Source organism: Haplochromis burtoni, unplaced genomic scaffold, assembly GCF_018398535.1.
Source record: "Haplochromis burtoni strain Fernald_Lab_line unplaced genomic scaffold, NCSU_Asbu1 Contig_16, whole genome shotgun sequence".
NCBI lineage: Eukaryota > Metazoa > Chordata > Actinopteri > Cichliformes > Cichlidae > Haplochromis > Haplochromis burtoni.
This window is the reverse complement of record NW_024582377.1, coordinates 3,689,959-3,703,161: the sequence shown is the minus strand read 5'-3', so window position 1 is coordinate 3,703,161 and position 13,203 is coordinate 3,689,959. Positions and strand designations below refer to the sequence as shown.

The window sequence follows — 13,203 nt, the reverse complement described above, 5'->3', positions numbered from 1 at the left end:
CACTTAAAGGGTGTGTACTAACATGTTGATCTTCAGGAGATCCAGTCTCTTCTGATCAACTGGAAGGGGCCTGACCTGACCACCTACGGAGAGCTTGTGCTAGAGGGCACCTTTCATGTGCTAAGGGCGAAGAACACCCGCACTCTCTTCCTCTTTGAAAAGATGCTCCTTATTACCAAAAAAAGAGGAGAACACTACGTCTACAAGATCCATATCTTGGTACGTTTTTGTTATATTATTTGAACAAAGTTAAACACTTTGAAAATGGGGGGGGAAAGATGAGTTTTGTCTGGTGGAGTTGAAAATAACAGATTTATCTGCTGCAATATTTAATATGAGCACTCCTGTTTGTAACAAAATATATATGCCTGGAAATGAGCATAACTCATGTCCACTTTAATTAGATTTTTTTTAATTAGAAAGCAAATTAAGAGATAATGAAGTACACTTGGTGTAGCCCTTCTCTTCATTACTGCATTCTGTGGTTCCAGTGCTCCACCCTAATGCTACTTGACAGTGCCAAGGATCCCCTGCTCTTCAGTGTTATCCACTTCAAGCGTCCCAAGCAGCCTCACACAGTGCAGGTAAATGAAAATAGAATCATTATATAGATGGAGAGAAAGAGATGCATGGATGGATTGTATCTGGTGCATCTTTATTAATGTAAATGACTAAAGCAAGTGCTTGTTGATCCAGGCCAAGACTGTAGAAGAGAAGCGTCTCTGGGCCCATCACATCAAGAGGCTCATACTTGAAAATCACAGCACCATCGTTCCACAAAGGGTAAACAACATCATCCCTCACACTGATTTTTTTATTTTCCTTATGAAGAGGCAGCTTTTCCTGAAACATGCTGCCTTCTTTTTACAGGCAAAAGAAGCCATTCTGGATACTTCAAACTGTAAGTGTTACAATTAAAGTAACCAATATGGACAGGGTGTGTTTTCAGTAGTTTAATATACAAAAAAGACATCTGTCTGTGTGGAGAAGATTGTTATAGTAATCAGAGTATAATAGCATATCCTTCTGCTGCTCAGATCTGGGGAAGTACCAGTATAGCCCTGAGAAGCTGAAGAAGGTGGAGTCCTGCCAGCCTGATGACTTCCATCTCGAAGGAAGAAATGGGAGAAGGAGATCAGGTATAAGAACCGATTTTAAATCTGAATACAAAACCTTTGGTCTTTGTGTAGTTTTTGTGATCATTAAACCACCAGTTAGACTCTTAGTAAGCTCTCCCATTTTTAATCCTCTTTTTAGAGCCAGCCAAACAAATCAGAAGAAGCACAAAAGGTTGGTGTGTGTGTGTGTGTGTGTGTAATTGCTGGATGCTGAGTAAGATTTAGGTGCAGATTCATTACCAGTGTTAAGAGTTTCATCCATATTCTGCCTCTTCATTGGTCCAGCAGCCCCACGGCCCCCTACCATGATTATTTTGTGTCTCCATTGCACTTCTGCTTTGTTCTCTTTCAAAGACACCTGGAAAACACATCAAAAGACGCACATTCACTCCCACCCCCACTCCACCTCACTATAATCCATTTAATTATATGCCACATTGGTCAGAGGCTTTGTTATACACAGACTCTTTTCAGTAGTCAGATTCGGCCCAGCCCTTAGATCTGTGCATCTTCACAGATTCTGACTGACCATTTCAAAAGAGAAATTCTCCCTATTCTTGTTCTCCTTTGCTCCCAGACCTGATCTGTTTTTGAACCAGTGTAATGGAAAAAGCAATTTTCATGTCAACCTTCTCATCAGGGTGAGGGAGGAGGTCATCACGTACTGGTTAATTGCATCATGTCCGGCTTTAGACTCTGAGAACAAGATGCTGCTTATCAGTATTTATCTAATCACAGGGCCTCCCTTAAGTCCGGGCCAGTCTAACAGCTACCTCACTCAGTTCCCATTTGTGAAGACAGAAATTGTCCTGATTATACAAGATGTACGTGGTATTCAGGTCATTTTGGCTCATAATGTTGGACTGGCATATACTTTTTTCATTGTCGTTAACATTCTCATTTGTTCATCTCTCGGCTCCTCTGTGGTTTTATTCTCCACGCAGCTGTTTTGAAGGTGAGTGTCTGAAATCCAAATGCAGTCATTTAATAAGTCTTTTCTGTCTGTTGTAGCAAAGTGGTTTATTTAGGTCACTGGGCTGTGGTGAGATATGGTTTAATCTGTTTTTGAGTCAGCAGTTCAAACTTTGTTCTAACTGAAAAAGAAAATCAAATAAAAATGAGATTTCTAATCTTCACAAAACGTACTTAACCTAGATTTGAAAAACATAAATAAATCACATCTCACCTAAAGCTAAAGCTGCTTTATGGTAATTTCATCCCATTTACAGCTTTGCAATCACAGCATTGCTCTAGCACTGGCCTTGCAATAACAAACCACATGTCCATGCCTTCACGCTACAGCACGCAGACAGTGAGGGGGCACTGCTGGGGGCTAGATGCTCCCTTCAGCCGGCCACTAGTGTCAGTACGCTGACCTCCAGTCTAGGGGAACCCCAGGCTGAGAGCCCGTGTGTGGAGGATCTAATGCTGAGAAGAGACTCTCTGGAGGAGCTAAGTCCTACTGACAGGGACCCGAAACAGGGCTATTTACCCAGTGAGGGGGGGCTGGAGCCAGAGAAGGCTGTGGAGGAGCAGGATGTGGAAGATGGGGAGAGCTACAAGGAAGATATACTGATGGGAGACGACCAGGTAGCCGACTTTGCCAGCTCAGTGCTCGCAGCCATCTCCTGCTGGCACTATAGAGCCAGGTCTTTGCTTTCTACTCACTTCACAACGGTGAGGGTTTCAGCCACCCACGGGTTTCCCATTTCCTGCTCCATTCCACCAGCTTACCAATATTCACTGCCACTCATTCTCCCACGCTGGCTCTCATCCCTATCCCTTTTATTTTTATTTTTTTCCTTCCTTCATAAATGGAACTAACACCTGCTACCAATTGCACTGTCCACACTGAATGCATTGGGTTAAATTTTTGCTATCAAAGAACATCAACTGAAATCCTGTCAGTCGGACCATAAAGAACAATTTGAGGATTTGGGTGAAACTTAAGTCATACCTTGTGCATGTCTTTGCCTGTGTGTGTTTTGTTTTTTTGCTTTAGACTTTTGTGTCCTTTCACTGTGCATGCACTCCTGTTTTATCATTTCCTCCTCTTGCTACAAGGTGCTGGATTTCATGATGAATGTTAAAGCGAATGATGTTGAGATCATGCTTACATTTGCATTTGAACCACTGAGTCAGTGTGCTCTGTTTAAATGTTGTTTGACTTCAAAGGTTAATGTAGCCATCTGATTAAACGAACATTATGAGCAAGCACTTTGCCCTTTGATAATCACATTTTCTAATCATATTTCCCCTTTGAACTTTCATAATTAGAAAGCCTTTGTTAAAGTTAATTGTTGTAGCAACATTGTTCCCAAATGTGACAGTGCACATCATTTCAATAGGAATAAGGGCTTCATTCATTTCACTTTTAAAAAAAGCAAAAGACAAGATTGATTCCATGTTTTGCCTTTTCAGGATGATCAGAACGAAGATATTGCTGAGCTGAAAACTCTGACAAGAGAGGAGGTGGAAAAACATGAGGCTGATGCTCTGAAAGAAACTTGCAGCTTGCAGGTAATTGATAAAGCCCAGTATACGGTTTATACACATCTATTAAACCCGATTTCCATACATGTCTCTGAGGCCACACGTAATGTGTATTAGGTCTATTAAAAAGTATCCATCTGTCCGCATTTTGATAAGCTTATTTTAGCCATTGTATATTTTGAATGAGACTCTCAGTCTATTATCTGTTATTCTTATATCTCTGTGAATGAGAGAGCGTATTTAATAATACATTACACAAATAACCTGGTTTCCTATTTAATAGCTGCCCTCTGCCGTCAACATAGTCTCTATGCTACATGTAAATTATGCCTGGAGTCATATTAATGCCATATGTAGCCCCGGTAGTTAAAATTCCTCACACGTACTGTTGTGCTATGGTAGGCACTCTCACTGAGAAAGGCAACATTGGATTTAGATGCCGGTTACAGTTCAAGCCTGATTCTCATAATTGGTAACTTTGCGGGGGGGGGGAGGTTTCTTCAGCCAAGCAGAGTGCAGGTTATTATTCTTCCTAACCTTATCTGCACCACACAGCTCCAAGCTGCACCTCTTGCAATTGCAGACACTCCAAAAGAGCAGGCAGCACCTGGAAATAAATTCAGATTAATGCCAGGCTGGGGTGACATCAGCAATATGAACACTAGTACAGCTGCAAACAATGTAATAGTGAACTCGCCAGGATCCAGTAAAAAGTCATTACAGACAGCTGCAAATGGCCTTTGCAGTTTTTAACTACACTTGGATTTTTGTACAGACATGGATCCCTGTGATACATCTCAGCTGAGCCTAATGAGGTCATTTACAGTACAGTGTAAAAAGTCTTGAGTCGCCCTGATTGATTTATATTTTGCTTCCAAGGAGGCAGACATTCTTCTAATTGTTTTAAAGGCTTTCTGAAGTCTTTCTTTGGACATTGGCTGCTTTTTCATTTATTTTCAGTCGATTCTTTGTACATGACCATTTTCAAAGGAGTCTATTGGATTTTTTTTCTCCGTTGTTTAACCACTTAAAACTGGAAAAATGATAAGAAAGATGTGACATTTTTGCCATATACTATATTTGCACGTTTCAATAAACTGCTGCACCTGTTTTCCATTTTCCTAGCAAAATCTAAAGAGACCTTTTGCACAGTGCTGTACATGCATCATAAGTTGTTTATGCATTCAACTATTAAGATTACTGTAAATAGCACCATTAAGCTTAGATTGTTTGTTATTAGAAAGTGTCATTTTACTGTAAAACAAAACTTGTGTCATGTTTCAGGTCAGTATGCAGGAGCCGTGCAATCTAGACCGTCTTCCTCAAGTAAATGAGAGCAATCAGCTGGAAGAGGATCGCTTCCAGTGCCCTGAGTCTCCTGTGACCCCCTCAGAACAAGAAACGGAGACCTCAGGACCTCAGGATAGCTCAAGGGAAACTGGAGAGGAAGAAGAAGGAGAGAGTGATTCCTCTGGTCTTCAAGTGGAGGAGGCGAGTGTACTGACAAATGGAGAGCTCTCAGAAGAGGAAGAGGAGGAAATTTCGGGTAATGAAAGCATCCTACCTTCCTCTGTGCTAGACCAGGCGAGTGTGATAGCCGGACACTTCAGGGGCAGCCTATCTAGACGGAGCAGTGTAATGTCAGAGGACATGGGTTCACTTGTCTGCCCCTCAGAGTCCGTGGATGATGATGCCGTCCACAGCCCTTCAGCTTGCATGGATTTTGAGAAACAGACCCAAATGCTGCTCAGCTCCTCAGCAGAGCTGAAAACTAGCTCAGAGGCTAATCAGTCAGTTCCTGTGCGTGAACTTGGGCTGAATGAAGGGGAACGCAGGTCTACGCTCTCCAAACAAGATCGCCTCCTCATCCACAAAATTCGACAGTACTACGAGCACGCTGAGCACCAAGATGCTAACTTCAGCATCAGGCGCAGGGAGAGTCTGTCTTATATTCCAGCAGGTCTGGTCAGGAACTTGAGCCAACAGCTTAATGATAATCCTGCTCCTCAGGAGAGGGCCGTCCCAGCTCTTAGGAAAGGTCTCTCTCAGAACAGGCCTACATCTTGGTCTGTGTTTGACCTTCCTGGATTACAAACAAGTCAAAACACTGGAAATTATCTACCACAGAGATCAGTCGAGGCCCAGGCTAGTTGTAACAGCATTTCAGACAATTCAGGCACAGAAGAGGAATTCAGGCCTTCATCAGAAATGCTCAAGGTTTGGCAAGACATGGAAAATGAGGGACAGAGCCAGGAAGCCCAGCAGGATGCACAGGAGAAAGTTAGTGAGTCATTATTAGAAGTGGCACACCACAGCTCTGATACTTCAGATGCTAAAACCGATAAGCAACCACCTCAGGTTCTAGACGAGTCTGAAATGAGCACCGCTTCCAATACCCTCTCCACGTTGTCACCTATCCCAACTTGCCAAGCAGTGGAAGGAGGATCTGGTCAGGGCTCCGAGACCCCGGTGTTTCAAGAGATCGGTAAAGACAACCAAGGTCAACTACCTAAGATCATTAGCTTCCGAACAAGCATGGATGACGACCAGATCCTTCAAGACATGGGAAAGATGAAGAACAAGGTGTTCCAGTTGGCTCGTCAGTACAGCCAGCGCATTAAAAATAACAAACCCGTTGTCTGGCAGAGGAGCCAAGAAACTGCAAACCAGGAAGCCTTCAGGGACATGCCTGCTGTCCACGAGGAGAAGCTGCAGCTTAGAAAAAGGGGTAAATAGGATGCAAATCATTGCTCTTTTTCTTTTAAAGTACCCTAGCACTTTGACTTGTGTGCAAAGAGACCTGAAAGGCATTCTTTGTCTGTTTTCTGTGTGTATGCAGGTAAACCAAGCCTAAGATTGCCCACGAATGCTTGCAGTCAAGCAGTTATCCCTGAACTCCATTCTCCAAGTCCAGTCCTGACTCCCAGCTCTGGAGCCAGCTCCCAGAGCACAATTACCTGCCCGCAGAGCCCGGAGATGGAGACCTTCCATTGGCCTGATGTTCAGGAGCTGCGCTCCAAATACTCGGATGCATCCCACTCCTCAAAAATAACCCATAGCTGCACAGTCGTGAGTGGGATGGACAGGTGTAATGGCTGTGAACATAAATACAGTAGCTCCTCAGATCTTCGTAGGTCTGTGACAGACCCTGACACACTTCGAAAGCAATCTGAAACCACACGCAGTGACGGCTCCGTAGTAGAAGACTGGCCCCCACACCAGAAACGCTCTCGACTCTATCCCCTGCTGTGCAGGTGGAAATCTTTGGACCATATGCCTGTGTCTTTACCCCTTCATGAAGTACAGAACCTTCAGGAACCTGCCAGGACCTGCCTTAAGGTCAGCCAAGCACAAGAAGGAGATAACCTCTGTCCAGAGGGCGTAGACAGTGCAGCAAAGTCTGATCTCCTGAGTTCAGGGAAGACCTCAGAGAGCAAACTTGTGAGAAGCTTACGAGAGAAATTCCAGAACTTAAGCACAAGTTCATGAACATGTGATTTATGTATATTTTTATTAGAATTTTGAAACATTATCTGGCAAATATCTCATACTTGTCCCAACACCCATATTTCATGTTAATTCTCTAAAAGAATCCAACTTTGTGACTGTGCAGTGTTTTTACTATCGGAGACACCCTGACATGATCGCAGCACGGTGTGACACCAGAGACATATTAATGGCTATTGTCTTCTTATAAAATATGAATTACAATATTTACACACTGCACAAAGTCTATGTAGAAATGTGTATAAAATCTCCTGTATGAAATGGGAAAACTGGTTGTACTTTATTATATCCATGTTTTTGGTTCCCAATGTTAGTGATTCTCGCTACAGTCAGTATAGCAATATTTCTGTGTAACTGTCAGGGAAGCTCTGACTGATGTCAGCTCTGCTATTAGCACAGCCTGTGTCCAAATACCAAAGATTGCTGCCATTTTTTGTTACTTTTGTTTTTAGCAACTGATCCTAGCAGTCGTTTGCTTTGTCATTTACTGTAGCTGCTTCTAAAACGTGTGAAACATCACTGGAGCTTTAGCGTTCTCAGCAAGTTGTATATTTTCTTAAACATTATTTATAAAACTGTATATTTGGGAAATTTTGGCCTCTTGTAAATACTAATAATGCACTGTTTCATACTCTGTTTCCCATATTTTGAATAAAAACAGAAATGTCTTTGTCAGTTATTGGTAAATGTGCGTTACTGCAGATCCATTCATACCGTGGCTGACGTGGCTTCAAAGACAGCCTTCTATTTACATGAAAGCCTTCTATTTACATAAAATTCATTTAAAGGCGAGTTGAGAGGATTTATTGTTGTGGTGTAAGGAAATGCTCTATTTCAAAAACAAAGAGCAACAGTTCTAAGCAAAAGATGATACCAATGCCATAAAGGAGGAGCTCTATGACAAAGTTTTGTCCTCAATATATGAGAACTGCTTTTAAATATCTCTAAAAAAAATTATCATCATCAAATGGGAGGCCCACTCCTGTAAGAGTATGCAAAGGGCCTCAGTTAGAAAAACAAATTGCTCATTTCCTGTTACTTTTCCATGTAGAGCACTGAGCTCGGTGTGACACCCAAACAACGAGGCAGTAATAGTTACTGTAACTATGTTTTAGAATAAGACCCGGGTGGAGCTGCCAGTAGCAACTATAATTGTTAATGTGGTCTCATGAGTCTCTTATTATTTTTAAATGACCGCAAAGGTCATCCCGAGCGCCGCCTCGTTTAAAAAAAAAAAAAAAGTTCCATCAAGTCGGACATGAACACATCGAGTTACGCCGGAAATACACAAGAGAAACCCTCTCCATAAAGCCACCAAACCTTTGTCATATTTGCGCATCACCGAGGGTTTATTTATTTATTTATTTTGAGCCAACCACAGCTCGCATCCTGGTCACTGACTTGACGCGGAGGAGCGGAGCTCCAGACGCGCACTGAAACCAGATGTCACCACCAGCACATTTCCTCTGGCACCGAAGTATCTAACTGTCGTTTTTCCTTTTTTTAAAAAAAAATCTTCCTGGATTGGCATTGCCCCAAAATAGAATAAATAAAAAAAATCTTCTTTCCGTCTTTCATGTGAAGAATGGGCTGCGCAATATCAGGTCTCGCAGCAAAATCCGAGTTTGCAGAGAAGACTTCAGAGGATGCTGCTGCTGCCGCGTATCCCAGCGAGGACCAGATTCAGATGATTAAAGACTCGTGGAAAGTTATCCGGGACGATATAGCCAAAGTTGGGATTATTATGTTCGTCAGGTAGGACTTTTCTGATGTTTGGAGAATTTCAGGCAATTCAGAATCGAATAAAATACTAATTTAGTGAAGCGGTATGTAAGGATGGGGGGGTGGTGTTATAATAGATTCTTTAGTTTTATGAAGTCACACTGAGTCCTTTAAGATATTGTATTGTACTGTATTAATGGGTTGCATCACTTTGTTGTTGCTTGTTACGCAGAAGAAGGAAAAAAAAGAAGTAAAAATGTCTATTAATTTCAGTCTGATCATCCAATCAGAGCTTAATGAAACGCTGTGACCTGCAGAGGAAGGGGTCTGTAAAGTATCTTGGTGAGCTACTGTGATGATGACATGCCTGAATTCTATCTCCATCACTCCCTCCCCCCTCTCCGCGTCCCCCGGAAGCTTGGAACAGATCCCCCCCACACACACACACACACAACACACCCACCCACCCACCCATCCACCCACCCACACACACACCCCCGCGCACCTCCCTTCATATCACTCCAAATCACATCCTAATGTCATCACGTGATAGTAACAATAACATTATCAGAACTCCGGGTCTCCCATAGTACTATACAATTAAAGGCATTAGCCATCAGGCAAATTCATTTTAGCAATTAGGATGATAACTAGCTTCCGGGAAAACATCTTTAGCCCTTTGGCACTTGGCAGGGAAATGAGACAAATGAGAGGATATGGTGATGTAGACTGTCAGTCTTTAGAGTGAAGAGAGACTATTTGTGGCCAGAAGCCCAATGAAAGATGCCTGGAGTGAGTTAAAGGGATTGACCTTAAGTGTTGGCCTGAAAATACATGGGCCTCTCGTGGGCCAGGGACACCCCAGGGTACAAATGTCACCATGGCCTGCAACTCCTGATTGAACAGCAATGGTTACAATGAAACAACAAATGGGAATTGCCTGTTTGTCACTGGTGTTTTCACTTTACTCCTCAGCAAGTGAATTTTTATCTGTGAAATTTACCCAAAGTAAGGTGCATCAAAGGTGGAGTAGCATATCTGTGAACAACACAGAAATGAATGCAACGTCTGTGCAATGCCAATTAAAATTCCACTTGAGCCATTCAGAGTGCTACGTTGTCTGCATATGTTATGCATGCTTGCATGCACACTCCATGTCCACAAGAGATTAACAATGGAAGAAAATAACAAGCTGTCTATGTGTCGCCGGTGTGCTGACAGTCGTGAAATAAGAGCTTCACTTTCACCCTTTTTTAAATTTCATCAGTGAAGCTGGCGAGCATCTCGGTATGAGTAGCGAGAAGGAAAGTGTCCCAGCTCTCTCGTCGCGGATGAACTTTTCTACTGAAAAAAACAACAACACAAAAACAGTAACACTGTGCAAATATCACAGCATTGTTTCTTCAACTTTGTGCAGCTGAACTGAATGAAAAAGATACAATTACGTGCACGTTTCTCATGTGTGATGCTGTAGGTAATAAAGCGCATGGCGTACCCACATGTTGCTTAACTTGTCAGCTCTACGCATTCAGTTAAATGATAAAGACTAGAGAAACTGGAGGAAGAAACAGGGAGACATGATAGTAAGATGTGCTTTAACAGTACTTAAAAGCTCATACAAACATGCTGCTATGCATGCTTCCTCAGACCTCTGGGCATTTTGGTGAGCATGTGTAAAGGCTAGAGAGCTATGGGTATGTTTTGCAGCATTCATTAGAGTCTCTGACACCTCTCCCAGCACCTCTAGCCATCTCTTTATCTTCCAAGGTTGTACATGTGCCCTTTTTTTTAATCTCAGGTTTAAAAATGCAGGATTGCTTTCTTTCAAAGGGCCACAGGGAATAAAAGCAAAACAGCAAAACTGCCACACCCATCATCATTTTACATGTTATTATTTCCCATTAATCCTTAACCCAGAGTTAGAAATCAGCAGCGTACATGTCCAAGTTGTCTGTGTAGCACTACAGGTAACAAATTTTCACAGTAAGCAGTGCTATTTGTGTTGTTAGCTAATAATTAAGAATTATTGTTGTTTCTCTGATAATATAATCAGCTCATAATTACTTCTGGTAATGCAGAGCTTTAACACGCTCTGAATAGTGTCTTCTTCAGAACAGGGCACATCAAACTTTACCTTAACCCACATTTTGTAGGTTTGCACAGGTATCAGCCACAATAAACACAATAAACAGTTTTTCTTTGATGAGTATCTGATATTACCTGATGTTTCATATCGGTGGAAATGTGATGCCTATCCTATCTCGTTAAGTTTTATGTGAATTAAAATCAACAGCTTCTCCCAGTCACCCTCTTTTTTTATGCTTATATTTTCCTCCCCTGATTGTCTGACAACATTTCAGATGCCTGTCACAATCCTTTTCTTCCACGATGATGAAAACACAGAATTACCATAAGCCTTAGATCTCAGTGTGAGCACAACAGCACTCACATCCATGGGAGGCAGCTGTGTATTCTGGTAGCATGACTAATCACAGCTACCTCAGCTGGAGACTGAAAGGATCTCTGATTGGTTGGTAACATGCTTAAACATATCTGGTTAGAGAAACTGGCTGAGAGTTTAAGTCAGAAGACGCAAGCAAGGAGCAGTGGCTCATTTAATTGAGACTCTGAATCTGAGAGGGCGGCTCGCCCAGAGCCACGGGTGGAATTGAGTGTAAGGCCTAACAGGCTAACAAAGTCATGACCCCCGTGGCCTGTTTCTGATTGCAAATGTTGGCTGTGAAAACCGGAAGGCGCTGACTATAAGCAGCACTAGAGTAAGATCCAAAAGGCACAATCAGATCTCTATTCAAAGTGTCTATTTTAGAGAATGACTCAAGGGTGAGAGAAAATCCTCTAATTGCGTCGCTGATGAGGTGAAATCAGCACAGCAAAAACAGGATAATAAATGTGTGACTGTCCATCTTAAAACTCTGGGGTTTATATCATCTTAACTCTGGGGGAGAGGTTTGTTTTGGTGTGGGAATGAATGTGACAGGCTGTTACACGAGTGGCTCTGAGAGGCTCACGGATGGCTGCTTGTACTTGTTGTCATGGCAAACAGGTTGTTTGAGACCCATCCTGAATGCAAGGACGTCTTTTTCCTCTTCCGAGATGTGGAGGACCTGGAGAGGTTGCGGACCAGCCGAGAACTCAGGGCGCATGGCTTGCGGTCAGTCACGGACTCTACATCCCAGCACGTCCACACACCAGCATCTCGAACAACACTGAAATAACAGCAAATTAAACATAGCATACACACCAAAGGGGAAGACAATATCTTTCACATAAACTCTAATTTACTGCTACTATATATATATATATATATATATATATATATATATGTGGTTTTATTTTTATAGTACTAGTTCACAATCACAGATATCTCAAGGCATTTTATATTGTAAGCTAAAGACCCTAAAAATATAAGAAAATTTCAACAAACTCACAGTTCTTACTTGGTGATGGTGGGGAGGAAGAACACTCTTTTAACAGGAAGAGGTTGTCTGGCAGAACCAAACTGAGGGAGGAGCATCCATCTGTTGTGACAAAAACAATCTCTGCACCCTCTGACATGCATCAGTCCTTCTTTTGATTGTGTTATAAGATTAGGTCCATTTTGATAGCCCGTTTGTAGCATCTCAACCTAGCATAGATCTGCAGTTTACTCCACTATAGCTACTCCAGCTTGCCTTATTAAACATTTTTAAACAAACAAAGGGTCATGTTGCCTCCTCTAATCTGAAGTAGCCCAAGTTTCTGGTTGTTGTCCATGTGCTTCTTTAGCCTTCTTAGAACCATTGTTAGCTTTAGCCATCTTCTGCCAACAGATGACACACTCAACCTGAAGCAACAGGTTTTATTATTTCACTCTTTCATTGTTCAGTGTCTGATAACTATCCGGTCGTTAAGTGATGACATGACGAATCCTACTTCCGGGTCTAAAGTAGTTAGTAGTAGTAGCGTTTAATATGGCTTTTGTGTTGTTAACATGTTTAATGTTTTGTATTTTCTTCTATTTTATTTCAAAAAGCTCCTAAAACAGTCAGTGATCACTGTTGACCTCCCTCGGCTTTTATTACCGCTAATCATTTATTTAAGCTCAGTTTTTAAAACCTTAGGATGTAGCTACAGCCCAGCCCATGCAGCAGTACATGAATGACTAACCTCGTATTGTGGATGGATTATCTCAGTTGTTCTCCTGGCTGAAGTTTGGTCCTTTTACAGCATCCTGCCATGCGATTACATTTGTTCCTGACCACCGAGAACACTCACGTTAACTTTTATCGAGTGGAAAAAAAGTTAGCTTGTTTATATTATGCTAACATAGCTGTGTCGCTAGCGGTCACGTAGCATATCATTA

General features: G+C 42.1%; 2 protein-coding genes across 8 annotated transcripts in view; both read left to right on the top strand.

Moving 5' to 3' along the window:
* Positions 1–7,793, top strand: part of LOC102296533 (pleckstrin homology domain-containing family G member 3) — a 30,188-nt gene extending 22,395 nt beyond the window's left edge. For 3 of the 7 annotated variants that reach the window (XM_014331993.2, XM_014331990.2, XM_042218268.1), the window contains 11 exons: positions 37–219; positions 492–584; positions 697–783; positions 871–901; positions 1,038–1,139; positions 1,258–1,290; positions 2,063–2,073; positions 2,421–2,795; positions 3,540–3,638; positions 4,896–6,339; positions 6,451–7,793. In XM_014331993.2, coding sequence (XP_014187479.1) covers positions 37–219; positions 492–584; positions 697–783; positions 871–901; positions 1,038–1,139; positions 1,258–1,290; positions 2,063–2,073; positions 2,421–2,795; positions 3,540–3,638; positions 4,896–6,339; positions 6,451–7,100 — 3,108 coding nt within the window. In that variant the 3' untranslated portion in view covers positions 7,101–7,793. The remainder of the gene's footprint in view (positions 1–36; positions 220–491; positions 585–696; positions 784–870; positions 902–1,037; positions 1,140–1,257; positions 1,291–2,062; positions 2,074–2,420; positions 2,796–3,539; positions 3,639–4,895; positions 6,340–6,450) is intronic. The other 4 variants (XM_014331991.2, XM_042218267.1, XM_014331992.2 and 1 more) reach the window with 4 other exon arrangements.
* A 76-nt stretch (positions 7,794–7,869) lies between these two features.
* xgb (x globin) overlaps positions 7,870–13,203 on the top strand; it is a 15,632-nt gene continuing 10,298 nt past the window's right edge. Inside the window, exons 1-2 of the mRNA XM_005916942.2 lie at positions 7,870–8,873; positions 11,905–12,012. Coding sequence (XP_005917004.1) covers positions 8,704–8,873; positions 11,905–12,012 — 278 coding nt within the window. The 5' untranslated portion in view covers positions 7,870–8,703. The remainder of the gene's footprint in view (positions 8,874–11,904; positions 12,013–13,203) is intronic.